The 22,796-nt window shown below is 48.5% G+C and overlaps 1 protein-coding gene across 9 annotated transcripts in view; it reads right to left on the minus strand.

The window, feature by feature from the left end:
• Positions 1-22,796, minus strand: part of dmd (dystrophin) — an 86,410-nt gene that overhangs the window by 28,061 nt on the left and 35,553 nt on the right. For all 9 annotated transcript variants that reach the window (XM_078942345.1, XM_078942343.1, XM_078942330.1 and 6 more), the window contains 30 exons: positions 20,464-20,565; positions 19,841-19,945; positions 19,591-19,770; positions 18,272-18,441; positions 17,307-17,430; positions 16,840-16,918; positions 14,503-14,615; positions 13,982-14,110; positions 12,783-12,975; positions 12,383-12,528; positions 11,947-12,047; positions 11,522-11,633; positions 11,331-11,444; positions 11,108-11,263; positions 10,872-11,042; positions 10,178-10,360; positions 9,874-10,008; positions 8,993-9,142; positions 6,161-6,322; positions 5,799-5,900; positions 5,543-5,716; positions 5,312-5,467; positions 5,079-5,249; positions 4,828-5,007; positions 4,025-4,147; positions 3,781-3,951; positions 3,585-3,707; positions 3,379-3,513; positions 2,936-3,088; positions 1,241-1,411 (listed from right to left, as the gene is read on the minus strand). In XM_078942345.1, coding sequence (XP_078798471.1) covers positions 1,241-1,411; positions 2,936-3,088; positions 3,379-3,513; positions 3,585-3,707; positions 3,781-3,951; positions 4,025-4,147; positions 4,828-5,007; positions 5,079-5,249; positions 5,312-5,467; positions 5,543-5,716; positions 5,799-5,900; positions 6,161-6,322; positions 8,993-9,142; positions 9,874-10,008; positions 10,178-10,360; positions 10,872-11,042; positions 11,108-11,263; positions 11,331-11,444; positions 11,522-11,633; positions 11,947-12,047; positions 12,383-12,528; positions 12,783-12,975; positions 13,982-14,110; positions 14,503-14,615; positions 16,840-16,918; positions 17,307-17,430; positions 18,272-18,441; positions 19,591-19,770; positions 19,841-19,945; positions 20,464-20,565 — 4,284 coding nt within the window. The remainder of the gene's footprint in view (positions 1-1,240; positions 1,412-2,935; positions 3,089-3,378; positions 3,514-3,584; positions 3,708-3,780; positions 3,952-4,024; positions 4,148-4,827; positions 5,008-5,078; positions 5,250-5,311; positions 5,468-5,542; positions 5,717-5,798; positions 5,901-6,160; positions 6,323-8,992; positions 9,143-9,873; positions 10,009-10,177; positions 10,361-10,871; positions 11,043-11,107; positions 11,264-11,330; positions 11,445-11,521; positions 11,634-11,946; positions 12,048-12,382; positions 12,529-12,782; positions 12,976-13,981; positions 14,111-14,502; positions 14,616-16,839; positions 16,919-17,306; positions 17,431-18,271; positions 18,442-19,590; positions 19,771-19,840; positions 19,946-20,463; positions 20,566-22,796) is intronic.

The raw sequence follows: 22,796 nt of genomic DNA on the forward strand, positions 1-22,796 counted from the left end.
CACGTAGGTTTTAGGGGTGTCACTTTCAGGGGTGCTAAGCCCCAAAATATATCAAATCTGTCAATTCTCCACATAACTCACTGACACTTCTATAGAGGCCAGGTTTTTCTGTTCGTTTTACATAGTCCTTTGAATGGGATGGGTCAGACCTCTGCATAGATGGGGTAACAGAAACACACCACTGGACCTTGAAGAACCACGGTGGAGCCTCATGTACATATACAGCCATTTACCATGGAGCATCAGTAATCTAATGAAGTGTTTAGAGCCACATTTAACAGGAAAGTGTGGAGGATGGATCTCTAGCCTGGAATTTAAGGATAGATTTTAAAGCCTTAGTTTAGTTAAAGAATCTCAAGTAATTCCTGTTTTTTTAGATCTTTTTTGTGAACTGGCTCCTCATAAAATAAAAAAATAAAAACGAGTCCAAACTCAGATTTGGATTAAAAAGAACTAAATTAGTTAAATTGAGTTGCTCAGATTTTCATTTTTTCAAACGTTCACATGTCCCCCCCCCCATCTGTGTTTATTTATTTATCTTTGCTTGTCTCTAATGTTTTTACTTTACTTATGTTTCTTTTTTTCATTTTATTCGTCTAGTTTTCTTATGTTATTGTTGTCCTGTGAAACTTTAACCTCAGTTTTACAGAAGACAAGTTTATGTTTAAAAAGGAGGATTTTACTATAAAACGGACTTTTTTAAAATGAAGACAATTCAAGGGAAAAATCTGAAATGTTTGGGAACCACGTCTGCCCGCCGCCCCCCAGGACGACCCCAGAGATTCAGGACTCTGATCCAAAATGACTTCTGGGCTTTTACCAATGATCCTGTTCCATGGAGCTGGTGTCACTACTTTGTTATGAGTCACTGTAACTATTAGTCATGCGTGATGAAGGGTGTGACCTGCTTTATTAACCCATTTACCAGAAAAACCCAGGAACCAGTGGATGAAAGTCCCACTAATGAAACAGCAGTGATGATGACACCAATGAACTATGCACCATGACAGGACAAGGGTGGAAGACACCAATGTCCTGGTCCATGGTCCATAGGTCACAGTCCCATGTTCAGAACTCAGCAGCTCTGGTAAACCCATCTGACTGTGGGCGGGGCTTCTGACCAGACCACCATAGCTTTAAGTTTATTGACAGGGACAAACCCTCGAGGTTAGCTAGCAGCTGTTATCGTTAGCCGTTCTCGGGGGTTTTATCTGCACACACGGTGCCTTCAGGGACTCACACTTCGTCTTCTGAAGGGACCAATGGCACCCTCCACTTCCTGCCAGCGCGTGTTCAGCTGCAGCTGGCGAGGTTCCACCAGGCCGGCAGCTCCGGCCTCTGACAGCTGATTGGCTAAGTCCTGCACCGCCTTAAGCTCCTCCTTCTTCACGTCCAACTCTGAGACAATTTCCTATTGGACAAAATCAACCAGGAAGGTCACTCGCTATTAGCTGGGGCCTGGGGGGTGGGGGTCAAGCACGAAGAAGCACATGGATATGCTGGAAGACACACCTACATGGATTCATACTTATTAGTGACCGCTTCACCAGCACACAACACGAATGTTAGGGGGAGGAGTCATGTTTGTGAGAGTAAGACAAAAACAATCCCAAAGAGTCAGATTTCAACACTGAAGGTTTATTCACAGCCAGGACACACACACGTATGCACAGACACACACAGCATGTGAACATCTGTGCTGCGACAGGTGAGTCTGAGGAAGCAGGTGAGTGTCTTAGTGGCTTAGCGAAATGTCATAGTAATCATCTGAAAGTGAAAGACACACAGAGTCAGAGACGAGTCAAAGTCCACTTTTCCTGTTTAACAGAACCAATGGAAACGCCGGGCAGAGAGATGGACACCATTGATACACCTGTACCATCCAGGTAACTGACCCGGTACGGGTGTACACACCTGCATTACCCAGGTAAGTGAGAAAGTACGGGTGTATTATGGTGTCCATAACACACCTGTACCATCCAGGTAAGTGAGACAGGATGATCCAGGAATGAATGTTCCAGATTGAACCATTGACTATATCAGAGAACTGGACTGTGTGACATCATCCATGAAAATGTGTTTATTCCAGCTCCAACAAAATGAAGTCAACCCAGTCGTCTTTTTTTAATGAAATGTTTGACGCCATGTTGGGAGTCAGATGTCGTCAGTAAGCAGTGATTGATCTGAGTTGACGTCTCTATGGCAACCACTCTCAGCAATGAGGTGTGAGCTTATTGGAAGCCACACTCCTATTATCTGTCAAACATTTTGAACATTGGATTTGGTGGCCAGCAGGCTCCACCTACTTTTATTGAGACACCTGGTTGGTCAGTTTATGACTTGAAGAATTTGAACTGCAGAAAAAAATCATGAAAAATAAAGACAATTATCAAGATGACAAAAAAAAAGGTGTGAATGTGTGTGTGACTGTAAAGCGCTTTGTCCTTGTAGGTAGAAAAGCGCTATACAAGTATACGCCAATTACCATTTAGAATGGTTTATTCTGACAGGTAGATTGACCAAGTAACAGCTGTGTATTTCTTTGTAGAAGTCTATATGTGTACTTCCTGTTTGGAAGCCAGGGGGCGGGGCCACACTGTCCAGTTTTCAGATAAACAGTCAATAGACAGAACTGAGGCGACTTTGTGCCAATACATTTAGACAATTATAACATTCATTTAATGTAAAATCAGAAATTCCTCTATTACTTTTTTATTTCCTTTGTCAAACTAGGCTGTAGATGAATATTGAAAAAGGCTGTAGATGATATTTGATGATCAAATCCAGCAACAACTTTGGTTCCTGAAACTCCAGAACAGCTTTCATCAAATGCTGTGAAACAGGAAAAGTAGAGGAACCAACCAGTTCCAGACGGATGGCACATAAAAGCATCATGAAGAACAAAACCGAAGCAGGAAAGACTTCAATGTTTCACCTTGACGCGCCCCCCCTCGGGGGGGTCAGGCAGCTGGTCCACTGTGCGCTGGATCTCCTCCAACCAAGCCAGCAGGTCATGTGACGTCCTCCTGTACTGGTACCACTGTGGGGCGATGGCCAGGGCCTTCTTGTTCCTCAGGATGCGCAGGTCCTGGAATGCAGACGACACGGCGGTGATGGGAGGACGACCACAGAGGAACATCTGGAGAACGTGGGGTTCTGCAAACGCTCCGTCACTGAACAAGGAACACGGTTCTGGAGGCATAGAGTGACTGCAGACACGGTTAGTCCTCATGCACCAGCTGCAGGCTCACAAGCCGTTACCATGACAACGCTGCCTCTCTAAAGGCCGTTCACGTCTGATAATGGACTTCTATGCACTCATCCTATAAAGCTACTGCGGTCCTGAAGCGGCCTCAGATCAGCTGCTGGTCACTCCACCTTGACGGCGTTGTACTTGCTGTCCAGCAGGTGGAGCTTCAGTCGCACTTGCTCTCGTTTGTCTGCATCTGGAGCTCTTCTCTGCAGGTTCTCTCCTCTCAGCAGCAGCTCTTTGACTGCCCCCTCCTCACAGTTCTGTGCACATAGAGACGTCTGTTAGCCCGTGCACTTTGACCCCTCCCCCTGAAGCTGCGTGAGTGTGAGACCTTGTCTTCCTGGAAGTCCTCCTCCTTCAGGTTTTCGCCCTGGTTGGCCTCCTCCCCCAGCAGTTGCAGCCACACTTGGGCGTCGTGGTGGAACTGCTGCAGCTCCTGGGCCGAGGCTGCCGTCTGCGTGCACAGACACGAGTGAGATGGGAGTGGCGTGGAAACCCCCACCTCCCACGTGGTCACACTGACGTACCGGCGCCGCGGCGATCCGCTGGGAGACAGCGGTGAACCTGTGCTGCAGCTGCTCCACCCTGGGCCCCACCTGGGCCTGGCAGTTGTCTCCCCGTGTGGACATGAGCTCCTGGGCCAGGGCCCCCACCTCCTCCACCCTGGTAGTGTTCAGCAGCAGCTCTGCGCGCAGAACCTGCAGCAATAACGTGCACCTGTCTGCCTGTGCCGTCACCATGGTAACCTTGGTGTTTCAGCAGGAACCAAACCTTCAGGACGCCATCGTTGGGTCCCTGACTTTCAATGTCCTCCAACTTCCTCTCCGCTCCGTCCATCCACTCGTTCACTTCCTGGATCTCTCCGTCCAGTTTCTGCATCTGACGTTGGTAATCCTGGGAGGACAAGACGAGAAGGCTGGACTCTTTGTCCTTAGAGCGTAAAGAGACTGATGCTACGTTCACACCGGCCTCAGAAACGCACATTTGAGTTATCATTTCCAAAAGAAAGTCTATGTTAACACGCGTCCAACCGACCACCTGCTCTGACAGTCTACGGAAACTCGTGTCCGAGCGACCTCCTCCATGGAAACGTCTACAAAAACGTGTTTGAGCGACCACCTCGAATCAGAAATCTGTGTGAACCTGAGTCCCAGCATGCATATTCTTGTGTCGGCCTTCCGTGTTCAAAACCTTTGTGTTGACGGTTTGTTACTCTGGTGTTGGGCTACATGAAACACATTGTTGAACCAGTAGTCTATTGACCAATCAGGACTCAGATGTGGTAGTGTCGTTTCCTGGAATGACCAACCGTTTGAATATTGATCATGGAGGAGAAATTCATATTTGTGGTTTGGAAGTCTTTGACACCAAGTCTTTCATTTATCAGAGCAGAGCTATAACAGAACGATTCACCAGATTGACACCGTTATGCCGTTTCACACTAAGACTCCTCCTACTGCAGGTTCTGCCCTGGTACTAGGGTGCAGACAGTCCACCGTATGCTAAAGCCCGTTCCAGAACCGGCCCGTTCAGCGGTGTTGGTGAGTGTGCGACACCGCCAGCGTGCGCCTCACCAGCAGAAGGTTCAGCCACTCCTCGGCTCTGGAGGTCACCGCGATCCAGTTGCAGTGCAGCAGGCTGACTTTGTCGTCCACCAGGCCGGCGTGGTCGTGCAGCACCGCCTTCAGCGCCTCTGCCAGCTCCACCACGGCCTGCAGCTGGGGCTGCCGCCTCTCCGTCTCCCCGTGTACGGACTGCCAGCAAACAAAGAGACCTGAGTTTCCGCGGACACCGACCCGGCTGCTCGCCCCTGCGGGAGTCGTACCTGCGCCCAGGCCACCTCTGCCTCCAGATCGCTGGGCATGCCGTCCACGGCGGAGCGCCTGGTCAGCTCGGCGTCGGTGGCGGCCAGCCACTCGGTCAGCGCGGTTAGTTCCTTGCGCAGCTTCTTGGACAGCTTGAGGCTCTTCTCCAGCTCCAGTTTGCTCTCGGTGACCTGCAGGTGTGACGCGGTCAACCGCGGACTCAGCGCTCCTGGAGACGTGTGCGGACACTGACCTGAGCCCCCAGCTGGTTGAAGAGCAGCTTGAGGGCCGTCACTCTGTCGTCCAGCTCTTTGGGCTGCTCCGTCTGCTGCTTCTGGACGATCTGCCGGCCGGTCTTGATCACCGTCTCCACCTCGGTCTTCACCTCGCTCAGCACCTTGTACAGTTTCTGTTGGACGGAAAGCACCGGACGTCAGGCGGCTCTGTGAACCGTCTGAGCCCGGCAGGTGACTCCGTTTCCCACCATGCACTGCTCCAGCTGGGATTGCACCACGTCCTGCTCCACGCTACGGATGCCCAGAAGCCCCACCTGACCCTTGACCCCAGCCAGCACCCGCTCGCATTCCGCCAAGCGGGTGTCAAAGTTAGCCGGCTTCTGGAAGAACCGGAACTTGGTCCAGACGTCTGCCAGCATGTTCTGTGGGAGCAGTTCATCCACGTGGTTAGAGCGTGCACGTGTCAGTGTGCACGTCGGTGTTTTTAGACCCATCTGTGCACACCTGGGTCAGCTGGATATCTCCCATGATCCTCTGGGAGTCCTGGTTCCTCCTCCTCATCTCCTCCAGAGTGGCCTCGTGGTCGCTCAGCTCGGACTGGATTTTCTGTCACAGACACACAAACACACACTGTTCAACATAAAGAAAAACACACACTTCCACGAACACACATTTATAACCAACAGCCACAAACACAGCTTCCATCCATCATGGTTGTGGATCTGGACTCTTCAGGGTCCCTGAAACCTCTCTGAGTTCTCCTCCAGGTTCTCCCCACACCTCCAACTTCAAAGGTTTCTCCTTTTTCTCTGTCGTCTCCAGAGCCGTCCATGTGATGAAGAGGACGCGTCTTCATCCTCACTCACCTGGGCCTCCTGAGGAATCTGCTGGGCGTCTATGTGGTCGGCGAGGTACGAGGACAGGTGGCGGTCCGTGTTGGCCAGACAGTCCTGGATGTGCCGGAGGGTCCGGTCGTTCTCCTGAGCCAGCTGGAGGCCGGTCTGCAGCTGGCTCCTCCGAAGCCCCGCCTGGGGAACATGCAAGCAGAGAGTCAGAGGGTACCCACAATGCACTGCAGAGCCACCACAGTTATCAGACACACACAGACAGCCAGAGAGTACCGTGCAGTCAGGACCGGTCAGTTTCTGCCTCATGGTCTCTTCCAGATCCACAAAAACTGCAGACTGACTGCAGGACCAGTCTGGGACAAAGCCGCTCCCCGTGCACGTGCACGTGCACGCCACAGACAGCTCAGTAATCTGTCAGCAGGATCAAGACTCTAAATATAGAGCAGAGAGCTGCTCCTCACAGTTCTCCGGTCACCTTCCAACACCATCAACACAGAACTCCATCAGAATTGTGGCTGCAGCCCAGAGACCCACGGAACCAGGTCCAGCTGCAGCCTGGTGCTGCTTAGGGTGATGCCCTCTGATTTGTCATGTTCCATCATTTTTCAGGACGTGTCACACTGTTTCATTTTGGTTTTCCATGGTTTTATGTGATTATAATGCTGTTTCATAATTTTTTCATCCATCCATCCATTCATCTTCCTCCGATTATCCAGAACCGGGTCGCGGGGGCAGCAGTCTAAGCAGAAATGCCCAGACTTCCGTTCCCCAGCCACTTCCTCTGGGGGGGACACGTTCCCAGGCCAGCCGAGAGACGTAGTCTCTCCAGCGTGTCCTGGGTCTTCCCTGATCCTCCGCCCAGTGGGACATGCCCAGAACACCTCTCCAGGCAGGCGTCCAGGAGGCATCCGGACTAGATGCCAGAACCACCTCAGCTGGCTCCTTTGGATGTGGAGGAGCAGCGGTTCTACATCGAGCTCTCAGCGGGTGACCGAGCTCCTCCCCCATCTCTAAGGGAGCGCCCCGCCCCCCATGGAGGAAGCTCATTTCAGCCGCTTGTATTCGGGACCTCATTCTTACAGTCATAACCCAGAGCTCATGACCATAGGTGAGTATTGGAACGAAGATCGACGGGTAAATTGAGAGCTTTGCTTTTCGGCTCAGCTCTCTCTTCACCACGACGGACCGATACAGGGACCGCATAACTACGGACGCCGCTCCGATCCGCCTGTCAATCTCACGCTCCGATCTTCCCTCACGCTCAGACCAGACCCCAAGATATTTAAAGTACTCCACCTGGGGTAAGGACACTCCACCCCCCCAGAGAGGGAAACCACCTTTCCAGTCCAGACCCACGGCCTCAGATTTAGCGGTGCTGACCCTCATCCCAGCCGCAAACCGCCCCAATGCACGCTTTATATTTTGGAATGATGCTTCCCAATTTTCCATGATGATAGAGGATATTTCATGTTTACTGATTTTTCCATGACTTTTCATATTGTAAAATGTTTTCTTTTACAATTTATCATGATTTTCCTTGACATGTCATGATTGTTTATTTCTCAAAATTTTTCATGACTCTTTATAGTAATGATGTTTCATGATCTTTCATGTTTCGTTGTTTTTCACTATTTTCCATAATGTTTCATCATTTTTTAAGGTTTTCTATGATGTTTTGTGATGTTTCATTTTTTTTGTTTACCTTTATGTTTCATGAATTTCATGATTTTTCCCTGAGGTGCTCAGAGTCCCAGATGGTTCATATGGTTCAGATGGTTCATTTGGTTCAGATGGTTCATATGGTTCAGATGGTTCATTTGGTTCAGATGGTTCATTTGTCAGAGATGTATAGACTTGGAAACAAGCAGAGCTGCTTTAGAGTCGTTTCATGAGCGACAGGAAGCCAGTGCAGAGACCTGGTGTGATGCTTCTTCCTGGTTCTGGTCAGGACTCCAGCAGCAGCATTCTGGATGTACTGAAGCTGTTTTACAGCTGGTTTGGGGAGGCCAGTGAGCAGGCCGTTACAGTAGTCTAACCTACCGGAGACAGATGCATGAAGAAGTATCTCCAGGTCTGGATTTTACACTGTATTTAATTTTGGTAGTGTTTTAGATGGTAAAATGCTCCTGATGTTACTGTTAAAGTTCAGGTCAGAATCCATGATGACCCCTAGATTTCTGACTTGATTTGAAGCTTTTAGAGACAGAGACTAAAGGGAACTGCTGACACTTTGTTTCTGTGGACCAAAGACGATGAATTCAGTCTTGTCTGAGTTTAGCTGCAGAAAGTTGTTCTGCATCCATGCATTGATGTGTTGGATGCAGCCACTGAGTGAATCCACTGGCCCGTATTCACCTGTTGTCAGTGACACATAGATCTGAGTATCATCTGCAAATCTGTGATTAGATTTATATGTTATTACTGCGAATTAACTGACTTAGTGGCAGGTTGAACAAAAGGGCTCCCAGGATTGATCCCTGGGGCACACCACATGTCAAGGCCATGCAGTCTGAGACAAAACTACCAAGTTCAACAAAATATTTCCTGTCTTCTAGATTGGACTGGAACCAACTAAGGCCAGAGCCAGAAACTCCAACCCAGTCTTGGAGTCTGTGCAAAAGGATCCCATGACGCTGGTACCACAGCACCCGGACACACAGTCATTTCTCTGGGCCGTCTTTTTCGTGACGCTGATGATCAACTGCTGCTCTCAGGTCTAGCAGGATTTAGACAGAGACTTCACCAGCATCAGTGTTTAGTCAGTCAGTGTTAGTGATGTCATTAGTTATATATATATATAAATAAGCCTTTTCATAAACATAAACGAATGAATCAGATGCGACTATTCACCCTCGCCATCAGCTCATCCCATCGCGCGTTGAACGCGTCCAGCTTGTGCTGAATCAGTTCATCCAGAACCCCTCCGTCCATCAACGTCTGGGCCAGCTCCCGGATCTGGTTCCGGTTGTCCTCTGGGTGCTGCAGGAGAACCTCCAGACTCTATCAGAACAAGGATGGAGAAGCAGAATCAGAACCCATCAGGAAAACGACACCCTGAGAAAAACTATCCCTCTGATCCATCCATTCAGCATTCTTGATGTCTTGAAGAGTCAGGTTTTAGTTTTTTATGCAGACTCACTGTTCCTTCTTCTGCTGTGAGGTTCTTTACTCAACTTCTTCAACAGGATCCTCAAGCCGGGCTAAAGACTGTTCTCTAGTCAAAGGTTGGATCATGGGACCCTATCAAAGTAGAGCTGATTGGTCTGCCTCAAACACCTCTAGGGGGCGCTGGTCCTGGTTTGATCAGGCTTTAATGTCCTCACTGGCCAGGTAACCTCTGCTCCTCTGCGCTCTCCTCTTTAGAACCCCACAGTACTCATGGTTCTTTTCTCACTCACTGTACTGTCGAGGATTGGACCCGTTTTTGTCTCTGCTGGTTGTTGGGTTTGTATCAGGAACACAGCTGAACGTACTTCTGGTTCTGAGACACTTGACTCATGAGGAGGACAATAGGTTTCTCTGCTGGACCCCTAGTCTCCTACAAGATCTTCTCTGCTTTCACTCTAATCCAGTTTGGAGAACTGCAGATCCTGAAACCAGCGTCCATGTGGACTGGTTTCTTCACAGCTCGGATGTCTGGTTCCTGTGAGGATTATCTAGTCTATGTGCTAGTGGGAGGTGGGAGTCCCATCCAGCACCTCCTGCAGCTCCTCACTCCTGACTTGACTCACATCCAGCGCCTCCTGCAGCTCCTCAGTTCCTTCATGGAGGTTTTCAGTCTCGTCCAGCTTCTGCTCCAGCTGATCCAGGAAGGCGTTTTCCTGCTCCAGGTAGGACAGCAGCTCACACCAGCACGCCCACACCTCCTGAAACATCCACAGAAAACTTCAGAGTCTGCCTTTGGAAAGTTCCTCCATGAACCACAAAGAAACGCTCCAAAGCTCCTCAACGTCTATCAGTTCTTCTTGAGGAAGCATTTGTCCTCGTTCTGCTGGACCTTCATGACGGACAGAAGGAGCAAACATCCAACTGCACCTCCAGGGTTTTACATTTCCCATCCAGGCGGCTGCACAAGCGCTGGTAGTTGGCTGTGAGGACCTCCAGCTCTGAGCGCAAAGCATCATGGGATGTGGGAGGGGCCTTTCCAATGAAACTGTTGACACTGTCAGTCAGAAGTTGGACCTTCAGCTCTTTGGAGTGGACCTCCTCCTGGGCCCTCTGATGCACACAAAGAGAAGAAGAGGAGACGCATCTTCATCAAATAGAATCTCATGAGAGATGAAGCATCTTTTCATCCCTAACCCCGGTCATACAACCGTTACCCTAAACCCTAACCCTTAGGTAAGGACTGCATGAGCTGACCGCCCCCCTACCACCACCCAAGCATTCATTGGTCTGCCCCCATGCACACGGCTTCATCTCCATCACTGAAAGTCTAAAAGTGAAACACAGTCACATGTCACTGACACACTACAGTCACATAGCGTCCATATATAGTTTGTGTAATGCAGTAACTCTGGAAGAGGTCCTACTTCCATGACCTACAAAAGGACAAGGGATTCATGTCTGAGTCTGCCATCCAGGACTCATAAAACTACGGTTATTTTGTCCTTTCTACTGACCATTAGGGGCGGTGCTTAAAGCACTGGATGACACACAAGGTCAAGAAGAATCCATGTTGTGTTCTGTTTCTAAGACATTTCAGTCTAGATCTTTTGGCTCATCTGACCTTCAGCTCCTCCACGGCTTTGCTCAGCTCCTCTGGAGTCTTGTAGGTGAAGTCTCTCTCCAGGTAGTCTTCTTCAGCCTGGTTGATCCACTCCTGCATCTCCTGCATCTCCTTCCTTAGCGCCATGGTCTTATCCAGTCCGCCTTTCAGAGCCGACTTCTTGGCGTAGGCCTGGACGGAGCAGAGGAGTCATGGGAGGGTCTTCCTGCAGGTCCTGGAGGACCAGAGCTTCTCACCTGCTTGCAGACGATCTCCCACTGAGCATTCAACTCGTCCAGCTCCTTCTGGATGTGGGTGGCGTACGGAGGCTCCGCCTCCTTCTTCAGGTACAGCCCCACCTCATTGATGCCGTTGAGGCTTGGCTGGATGGTGTGGATGTCGTTCACCAGAGCCTGTGAGGTCAGAGGTCAGGTTACAGGCGTAGCCCTCACGGGCTGACGGGATGGGCGTCCTTCCCACCGTGCACTGCTCCAACTGTTTCTCCAGAGCCTCAGAGTCTCCCAGAGCGGGCCACTCCTCGTTCAAAAACACGTCCACATCCGCCATCCACTTCTTCAAGGACTTCACATCGTTCTGGAAAAACAGACGCGCTTCAGGACGTCAGGCCACACCCTGTGGAGGTCAGGCTGTGGGCGGGGCCTCCGTCTCACCTGGAACTGCAGCAGCTTGGCCATGAGCTCCTGGATCCGCTCTGCATTGTTGGTGAGGGTGGAGCCCAGGCGACGCCAGCGAGCTAGAATGGCGTCCATCTCTGCTCGATACCTGCAGACAGAATTAGAAACTGAAGGGAAGTAGAGGAACGAATGAAGCAAAAGACATGACAGCCTTGGTCGAGGAGGGGGAACATTTTCTCGGTTGCAGGTCGCTGCTGCAGGATTTGGTTTGAGGAAATTCATGGTTCCACCACATGGTGATGGTTCCTTTGGCTCTATAGATCTGAGCCAGTCTAGCCTTAAAGTAGACTCCGCCTCTTACTGCAGTCCTGTTGTAGCATCACATATCATCAGAAACTGAATGAACCACAGGAACAGGAACAAAGCAGGGTCCCCCCACCCCCAAAGAGAACCCCACTTACTTCTGACAAATGTCTGGTGGAGCTTTCTGGAAAACTTGTTCAACTGTTGACGTCAGGTAGTCCACCTCACCCTGGTGTTCAGCCAGAGCCGCCTGCAGAGCCTGAAGACATAAATGATCCATCTCAGGGAGTTACATCAATATTCTAATTTTAGCATTTGCATCAATAATCTAACAACAATGTTTAGATCGATAATCTAATCTCAGGGTTTAGATCGATAATCTAATCTCAGCGTTTAGATCAATACTCTGATCAGCGTTTAGATCAATAATCTAATCTCAGGGTTTAGATCAATACTCTGATCTCAGGGTTTACATCAGAGCTCTTCTTCTGATAATCAGAAGATGTGGAACCAACATGAGCCAATCAGCTGCAGGAACCATCGCTGATACCAAACTGGAGAAGAAGAGAAGACACCAGAGGAGGCGGGGCTTACCTGAACGTCCGTCAGCCTCTGCTCCATGATTGGGTAATCGGTCACGGCGGTGGAGGGGACGGCCATCTTGGCCTCGCACTGCTGTATCCATGCCAACAGCGTGGAGATGGTGTCCTTGTAGCGAGCAGGAGGCAGACTGTCCAGCACTGCAGAGGAACAGGAGGACGGACATTGACCCAGAGGGAACATCTGGACCAGACCAGCACCTTCACAGGGAGCTGAGGAACTCATGAAACAAGGATGAACAAATGTTCTGCTTTCAAACATCTCCAGCTTCCAGCCCCAGAGGTGGAGCTTTTCCTCAGGAGGAGAGCCAGATTATGGAGGCACCGTTCTGACCACCTCAGTGTGGATGTCTGGAACCACAGGTTCTGGACAAGAAGCTCTTCTGGTATCTCACCCAGCTGCAGCTGCCGCTCTCTGGCCCGCAGGTCCTCCAGGACCTTCAGATAATGCTCTTTGAAGGCATGGATGTCAGCGTCCAGGAAGGTGGAGGAGTCCTCCTCTCCCTCCTTCTCCTCCTTCAGCTCCTTCAGCCGTTGCTCCAGCAGCTCCACCTGCAGCTGCAGCGAGGACAGGCGCCCTATCTCCTCCTGTTGGAGAGGACAGCAGGGGTCTGTTAGTGGACCTCCACCCAGAAGGTGGTGTCCATCTACTGGACCTGAGAAACAGATGTTCTGGTGTTGTCCTGATGCTTTGGGATCATTTACTGGTTTTGCTTTAGAACACGGTAACTTAGTCTTCTTCCTGTTTGGTTCTCGTTTATTTCAGAACATTTGGTCTCCATTTCTGAGTACTTCCTGAGATGCAAATGATCAATGTTTTAGCATCACATACAGCTAAAGCACATCTAAAGCGTGTTAAAAGAAAAGGAAGGTACAGGTGAGCACATGTGCAGACATGACAGGGGTAAAGGCGTGGAGCGTCTGCAACATACAACAGACCATAAAACATGGACGATGACACTTCAAGAACATATTTTAAAAAATAAAAGTAGGTGGAGTCAGATGGCTCCCACCTCCAATGGTCAAAACGTTTGAAATGTTTAAAGCTGTAGGGGCGTGGCCTTCCAACAAGCTCACTCCATATTGGTCAGAGAGGTTTCCATAGAAACGTTGACTCAGATCCACTCAGACCATCACTGCTGACTGACAACACCTGGATCCAATGTGGAGGCATTCGTTTGTAGGAAAAAGAGGTAACTCCATTTGGTTGGAGAAACTTTTTCGGCATTAACTCAAAATGTAAGTTAAATATGTAGAGAAGATGTTTGAAGAGTCTACGCCTTATTCTGTCTGTTGACAGCCTGACACCTTCTGGTTTCTGCCTGATTATGATTTCTGCGTATTTTAGTTCTTTTCATTCATGTGTGGTTCTGAGGGGTTCTGGTCCTGCTGCTTCAGGAAACACTGAAGGACAGAATCAAACGTGGGTGTGTTGGGCTTTGTGTCTAGGTGGGGGGGGGGGGGGGGGGGGGGGCAGGGATACTCACAGCATAGAGCTGCCAGGAAGCAGGAAAACACAAACATCACATTAATCAGTTTACACCAAACAAGTGGAAGCCGACAGCTTCAGGCTCAGAAACAGAACTTCGCCTACCCGACAGCGGTCCAGCTGCACCCTGAGGGGTTCTGGTTCTGATGCTGGGGGAGCCTGGACCTTCAGCCAGTTCTCACTGCTGTCCACCGCCTGCTCGCACTGCTGGAACAGGCTGTAGAAGGCCAGAACCTAAAGCCCACCATGCACACATAGGAACATTAGAACTGGATCTCCTGTCAGTCACACCGCTGACACTGAGGATCTATGGGGGATGTCAGAGTCCGGATCAGAGATTCTGGTGGTGGTGGTGGTCCAGAAAGGCTTGACTGAAACTGCAGCTGTGTTCTGCAGACTTTATCTCTACTCTTTTTTCATAGGTGAGCTAACAGGAAGCAGCTAGCTGGGCTTGTTTGGACGGTTGATGATGTCACAGTGAAGGCCACACCCTCTGAGGAGCACTGCTCTTTAAAGCAAAACCAACCCTCTAGTTCTGCTGGATCATCAGGAAAGAGAAACCAGAGCCTGAGCCGAGACCTGTGGAACTGGCCTGTGCACGTCCACGTGTATGTGTGCATGTGTACCTTGGTCTGGTAGGCCAGCCAGGCCAGCCTGTCTGCCAGCAGCCCACAGAACCCGAGCCAGCGCTGGTTCAGCTGATCCGCCGCCTGAGCGATGTCATCAGCCCGACTTCCCTCTGGAGCAGAGTGAGGAGGACCACAGATGAGCATCAGGGAGTTAGCATCAATAGTTAGCATCAACAGTTAGCATCAACAGTTAGCATCAATAGTTAGCATCAACAGTTAGCATCAACAGTTAGCATCAACTGTTAGCATCAACAGTTAGCATCAACAGCTAGCATCAACTGTTAGCATCAACTGTTAGCATCAACAGTTAGCATCAACTGTTAGCATCAACAGTTAGAATCAATAGTTAGCATCAATAGTTAGCATCAATAGTTAGCATCAACAGTTAGATGCTGACGCTGAAGGTCTGAGTCATTTTACACTGACCAAAAATATAAACGCAACACTTTTGTTATTGCTCCCATTTTTTATGGTATGAACTCAAAGATGTGAAACATTTTCCACACACACAAAATAACCAGTTCTCTAAAATATTGTCCACAAATCTGTCTAAATCTGTGATAGTGAGCACTTCTCCTTTGCCAAGACAATCCATCCCACCTCACAGGTGTGCCATATCAAGATGCTGATTAGACAGCATGATTATTGCACAGGTGTGCCTTAGACTGGCCACAAGAAAAGGCCACTCTGAAATCTTCAGTTTTGTTTTATTGAGGGGGTCAGGGGACTCAGACAACCAGTCAGTATCTGGTGTGACGACCATTTGCCTCATGTAGTGCGACACATCTCCTTCATATAGAGTTGATCAGGTTGTCTATTGTGGCCGGTGGAATGTTGGTCCACTCTTCTTCAATGGCTGTGCGAAGCAGCTGGATATTGGCAGGAACTGGAACACGCTGTCGTATACGCCGATCCAGAGCATCCCAAACATGCTCAATGGGTGACATGTCCGGTGAGTATGCTGGCCGTGCAAGAACTGGGATGTTTTCAGCTTCCAAGAATTGTGTACAGATCCTTGCAAAATGGGGCCGTGCATTATCATGCTGCAACATGAGGTGATGTTGTTGGATGTACGGCACAACAATGGGCCCCAGGATCTCGTCACGGTATCTCTGTGCATTCAAAATGCCATCAATGAAATGCACCTGTGTTCTTCGCCCATACCATAACCCCACCACCACCATGGGCTACTCGATCCACAACATTGACATCAGAAAACCGCTCACCCACACGACGCCACACACGCTGTCTGCCATCTGCCCTGAACAGTGTAAACCGGGATTCATCCGTGAAGAGAACACCTCTCCAACGTGCCAGACGCCATCGCATGTGAGCATTTGCCCACTCAAGTCGGTTACGACGACGAACTGGAGTGAGGTCGAGACCTGGATGAGGATGACGAGCATGCAGATGAGCTTCCCTGAGACGGTTTCTGACAGTTTGTGCAGAAATTCTGTGGCTGTGCAAACCGATTGTTTCAGCAGCTGTCCGAGTGGCTGGTCTCAGACGATCTTGGAGGTGGACATGCTGGATGTGGAGGTCTTGGGCTGGTGTGGTTACACGTGGTCTGGGGTTGTGAGGCCGGTTGGATGTGCTGCCAAATTCTCGGAAACCCCTTTGGAGACGGCTTATGGTGGAGAAATGGACATTCAATTCCCTAGCAACAGCTCTGGTGGACATTCCTGCTATCAGCATACCAATTGCACGCTCCCTCAAAACTTGGGACATCTGTGGCATTGTGCTGTGTGATAAAACTGAAGATTTCAGAGTGGCCTTTTCTTGTGGCCAGTCTAAGGCACACCTGTGCAATAATCATGCTGTCTAATCAGCATCTTGATATGGCACACCTGTGAGGTGGGATGGATTGTCTTGGCAAAGGAGAAGTGCTGACTATCACAGATTTAGACAGATTTGTGGACAATATTTTAGAGAACTGGTTATTTTGTGTGTGTGGAAAATGTTTCACATCTTTGAGTTCATACCATAAAAAATGGGAGCAATAACAAAAGTGTTGCGTTTATATTTTTGGTCAGTGTATTTTTTGCATCAAGAAGTCCTCTGACGTCTGTCTGTCAAGCAGCTTTTTCATTGAAAGATGAAAGGAATGGAGGATTAAATCAACTTTTCCTAATGGACGGACAGAAGGAGCAGAGGAGGAGGAGACCAACACGTTATTTGTGTTCTCCTGAGGACAGAGCACCAACATCTTCATCTCCTTCTATTGTCCTCTGCTGGTGTTTCCATGGAGACATCAGCAGACGGTGGGACAGGTTGAGCCGTCGCCATGGAGACAGACAGGGCATGCACGTGACTGTAGGGGAGAGTGCACGCTACCTTGCTCGACGAGCGTCTGTGCCGTGCGCGTGGCCTCCTGGAGCTTCCTGTACTTCTCTGGCCGCTCGCGCTCTATGGCCTGCAGAGCAGGAAGGGGGCGGGGTCATTATTAGTTAACAGTAGTTCTGTTCATTTCACTGACTTACTGTTTACAGAAACTATCTCTCATTTTATCTTCTTTATTATTATTTTCATACCTGTACATTTTATGACGTCACATGAAGTATTAGTTTAAAGTTTTATTAAAGTAATGACTAATTCTGTTTATTTGTTTCAGAGTCAGATCTTAATCTGCGTTTTTGTCTGACCACAGAGGAGTTTCCTTGTTGTAGCTGTAGCTTACGAGACATTGCGACACCTGTAGTTGACTACAACAGAGGGGTTGTCCTGGGACTCTTCTGGTTGAGTAAACACTGACAGCCTCATGGGGGGGCTGGTCCTCAGGTTTGTGCTGCTGCTGCTCTGACCTGAACTTTGTCAAAGAGCTCCTGGATGCTGCCATCCTTCCGGGACATGGAGAACTCTGGACTCTGCAGGATGGCCTCGCCCCGGGTCATGTAGCTGTGAACCTCTGTGAAGTCCACGTCAAACCTGACAGCACACACAAAGGCAGGCGTGCGCGCAAACACACAATAATGGAAAAACATCAGGCATTCGGTCAAAGAAGCAGAATTGACAAAGATTTGGGGACGTTCCAGTTTATGCTGCTTCCTTTATGGGGGTGGGGTAAGGTGTCATGGGTCCTAAAGCTAAAAGACGTTACATAGGAGAGCAGAAATTAGGTCAGCTAAATTTAGAGTCTCTGTTAACTAATAATACGTAGTAAACACTAGCTACGTTAGCGACCTTAGCTTTAAGAAGCTAAATTAGCTAAGAGACCTTACACAGGAGAGCAGAAATTAGGTAATTAACTTTTATAAAGTTTCTAATAATCTGTAGTAAACACTAGCTACATTTGGTTTAGCCACATTAGCTTACAGGAGCTAAATTAGCCAGGAAAGTTCCATTCGCTGATAGCTTGTTGAGTTTAGGTCAGCTAAATATAAAACTACAAGTGTTTTGGCTTTGAGAGTCATGGCCAAACTGCAGGTTAAGGAATTTTTGAAAAATCCCTTAAATACTGACTTCAAGTTGTTTTTATGGGATGTTGCTATGATTTGTTTAAAATCTGCAGTTTAGTTATCCTGCAGTGACGTAGTGAGAGGCGATCTGGCTCGTTTGAATGTTTCTTGTCTGTTTTTCTGCTCCTTTTCAGGTCTAGCAGAGGTATTCCTACAGCAGGGTTCAGGATCTAACCCACACAGGTGTCTGCAGGTCTTCCTCACCTACCTGCTCAGGTAAGTCAGTAGGAAGGGGTGCATGAAACTGAACATCATTTGGAGTTAGACATTCTCCGTCTGCATCAGCGTTCATGTCTCTAAGGTCCACACACCTTTTCCTGAGCTCCGAGTCCACTACCACCTGCCTCTTCTTCTGCGGCGGCGGCGACTCTCGAGCCTGCCGCAGAGCCGACACCTTCTCCCTGGTGATCACCTTGGTAACGGTGGCTGTGACGGAGTGGCTCAGCTCGGACTTCCTGGAGGAGGTGATGGAGGATGACAGCTGCACGGAGGGAGGAAAGGTGGTCTTTTAGAAGCAGAAACGGGTCACGTCTGCTTATTGAAACACTTTAAATTCATTCATTTTTTATTCCGTTTAGACCCTTTCGGGGTCACGGGGCTGCTGGAGCCTATCCCGGCCACTTGTGGGCGAAGGCAGGGGACGCCCTGGACAGGTCTCCAGTCTGTCGCAGGGTGGAATGTCCACACTCACACATCCATTCACTCTCACAGTCACACCTATGGACAATTAACCATGAAGCATGTTTTTGGACGGTGGGAGGAAGCTGGAGATCCTGGAGAGAACCCACGCATGCACGGGGAGAACATGCTAACTCCACGCAGACAGGTCCCCATTGGTGTTGTGTTTTTCATGTGTTCATGAACCAGGGGCCTTCTTGCCGTGAGGCAAGAGCGCTAACCGCTGCACCACCATGCAGCTGAAAAACGGTGAATTAAAATGTATATTTTCTGGAGTTTTAATAGCGAAACAGTTCAAGTTTCATGAAGATTTTAGATCATTTCTGAGTTTCAATGGGTTCCTCTGCAGTTCTCTAGAGTGTCTGACGTGAAGGAGGTTCCAGGTTAGATCCTGGTCTTCTACCAGACCTGGCCATGGTTTCGCATTCATCATTTTTTGCAGATTTTTTTAACTTGGAGAAATCAACATTTTTGGGGTAAATTTAGCATTGAACCTTCATGGATGTGAAGACTCTTGTCCATCCAGGATGGTTTCAAAGGAGAAAAACATCAGCAAGTCCACCTGTGCCTGTTTTTCTAGTTGAAGATGTTTAACCATCTGTCACTGAACAATCTATACTCTTCAGGCTCATCTCCTGTACGTCCTCCTGGGTGAACTGGATGTTCTGTGACCAGCAGACTGGTTTGGATGCAAACAGCATCTGCTTTGAGGATGGAGAAGCACTGAAGGCTTCAGGCAGAAAGCTCTATGGAGGGAGGAGTTTGTGGGAGGAAAGTAGACGGAAACACATGATGAACTACAGAGGAGAGGACTAATGGTGAGTGGAGAAGAAGGATGAGAGGAACCAAAGACGACTGAGTTCAGCAGTTAGAGAAACTCAGTGAGGAAGACTCAGGATGGATGTGATGAAGGAAAGCAGACAGATGTCCACAGGGATCTGTGTCTACCCACCTGGGACATGTTCATGTCCAGACCCTGGACCAGAGCGTCCCAGCGCTGGGCGAACGTGTCCAGTCTGGCCTCCAGCTTGTTGGCCACATCCTTGTTCTTGACGCTGGACAGAAGGTCCTGGCTCATGGAGCAGAGCCGGTCCATGGTGGGATGCTTCGCCTCCAGCTCCGCCTTCAGCATCTGATGGACCAAAGTCACTGGGATGATCCACAGGAGGATCTGAGCGTTGACAGAGGAAGCAAAGACTTACAGAGAGGCGGTGCAGCAAAGCACTGCCATCCGCCTCCTTCCCTCTGGAGGTCCTGATGGAGGCGAGAAGCTCCTCCTTCTGGGTCAGCCATGAGTCAAACAAACTCTGGATGGATAGAGAGAAGCAGAGCCATCAGGACACAACTGCTGGAGTAGAAGCAGGTAGACCAAAGATGTCCATCAGACTCCTCTGTGAGGCCTGAAGACCGTCTACAGCACAAAGGTTCACAGAAATGGAAAAATCCAGAGTTTACCCACAAAGATTTGGTTAGATTTCAAGGCAAACCCAATCCTGAAAAACTGATTCATGTAAAACTGTTTGACATTATGGCTTCCTGTTGGTTTCTCAGCCACTGCAGACAGAATACATCCCTAACAATCTATCCAGTTCAGTTCAGGTTCATGTTTGGGTTCAAACACACACGTTAGTGTGTACCAGTCTTTAGAAATGTGGTCCTGAAACAGTATCGCTCCACCAACAGAGACTCTAAGAGGTCAAAGCTGGGAGTTCAAATCCCGAACAAAACTATAACCAGCTGGTGTTGTAAGAGGGGGCTCATGTGGTCCTCAAAAACCTCCAGTAGATCTTGAAACGTGTCACGGTCGACAATCCGCCAAGCCAACCTGCTCGTTTGTGAAATGCTGCCACTTCAGCAGGATGTCCTGCAGCAGGATCCAGCGTTCTTCTGTCCATCTGCAGATGGAGGCCCAGCGGTCACCGAGAACCTGCACACAGAACCAGACCAACCTCTGTCAGCATGAACTGCAGCAGCTGAAGACTGGAACAGTAGTCCTTGGAGGACAAGCTTTTAGTTCTACTGCCTATTCCGTGTGAAACCCCCAAAGTGGGGGAAAGCTGGATGAGAGTCTATCATCTGAATTTATTAGAATTTGGAGAAACAACAGGCGGCTGCTTCTGCAAATTCAGGACACTTCAGAGGGCATTATCCCATTTATACCACGGTTCCTTCCAAAAGAAATAAATATTCAAATATAATAACTTTGTTGGAATCACTGTTCTCCCTGGAGTTTCCCTTTATATTTTCTCCTCTCTGCCTCACTCCGCTCTGAGATATCAGCCCTGTTCAGAGTTATCAACTATTTGTTCAGAACGCAGCAGCTAGATTGTTAGCTGGAACTAGCAGAAGAGATCACATCACTCCTGTGTTGGTTTCACTTCATTGGATCCCAGTTGATTCCAGAATCCAGTTCAAGATCCTCCTGTTAACCTTTAAGGCCTTACATGGACTGGCCCCGTCCTATATTAAGGACCTCATAGTCCCTTACCATCCAATCAGAACACTTCACTCCCTAAATGCAGGACTGCTTGTGGTTCCTAGAATTAGTAAAAGTACGGTTGGAGGTAGAGCGTTTAGCCACCAAGCCCCTGTCTTATGGAATAAACTCCCTAAACTAAAATTCCTCTTTGGACTCTATTGTCAGACTAGCTAGTATTCAGAGATTATTGACCTTATTGCTCCCCCTGCCTCACCTACTGTAATGATGTTTGGGGGAATAAGTACCATTTTCACTACTTCCATTATCCATATTTCTTAGCAGAGGGCAGATGGTTTCATGAACTGGGCAGGGCGGCCCATCCCCCGTGCTAATACTGTACTATATTGCATTAATGTAGATATGTTAAATATGTAGATCTTTTTCTTACAGTGAGAACAAAACATGAATCGCACTGGACCAAACAGAGACATGGAGAACTAAAGGATAAATAATGATCAAGAATAGAGGAGAGTATAGGACAGAGGGTCAAAGGGCATAGATATCCAGTTTAGTTTAGTTTGTTTAGTTTAGCATTTAGCTAAGTTCATTATGATATATGTTCAGTATACAATTACCAGTATGAAGCCATTTGAGATGACAATGTTTGTAATATTGGGCTACATGGAAAAAACAGAATTGAATTGAAATTGAATCAACTTTGTTCTGATATTTAGACTCTTTTCTAATCTATCAACCCTGCTCTTAACTATCCGCCATGTTACAATCTATTCGACTCGTTCAGAACTATTGCTTCAAGCTATCAGCCCCTTTGCGGGCTCTAAACCCTGCCCAGAGCTAACGACCTTGTTGCAATCTATCAGCCCCATCCCAATCTATCGACCCTGCTCGAGATATCGACCCTTTTCTGATCTGATGGCTTTGCCCAAAGCCATCTGCCCTGCCCCCTACCCAGAAACATACAGACCTCTCAATAAAACTTGCCTCACCACCTACACATAAGGCTAAAGACCCATCTTTTTAACCTGGCTTTTAGCTAATTCTTTACCACCACTATTTATTTATTTTTATTCTATTTATCTTGTTTTATGAACTTACACTAGATTTGAATGTGTTATTTTAACTTCATTTTATTTATTTATTTTCCGGTGCTTCCTCAGCTGGAACCCCTCCCTCTGGGTGGCTGCTGTTCAGCCACTGCAGCTCTGGATGGGGACCTGCATCACCACTTAGCTGTGGTGGAGCGGTCCCCGCCTGTGATGCTGCATTCGGCTGTCTATGCGGCTGTTCACAGAGGGGGGGCTCCAACTATTAGCGTTTCCAACATCTTCTTTTCGTGCTACGCCTATTTCTTATTTGTCATTTCTTATTGTCTTTCCCCATTAGTTAGGGGGTGGGAGATGTGAAAGCAGTGGGGGTTGTGTTGGTACAGGGAGGGGGGCCCTATTTTTATTGTTATTTTTTTTTTGGGCTTGTTTATTTTAATTTTCATGCTTGTTTTTATATTATTTATTTATTTTTGTTTTAATGTAAATGTAACGAGTGTTAAGTTTATTAGTTTAATTCCACCAAATCCATGGTAAACTGCCGTTTTCATACATTTGCACCAGAGTATTTCATCTGTCTGAGGGTACTTGAACTCACCACGAGCACGCTAGCAGGTGCTAATGAACATGCGCACTTAGACTGCTGGGAGCCGTGGCTGAGGTAAGACGTCAATC

The sequence above is a fragment of the Oryzias latipes genome, chromosome 2 (genome assembly GCF_053564925.1).
Source record: "Oryzias latipes strain Hd-rR chromosome 2, Olatipes_Hd-rR_3.1".
NCBI lineage: Eukaryota > Metazoa > Chordata > Actinopteri > Beloniformes > Adrianichthyidae > Oryzias > Oryzias latipes.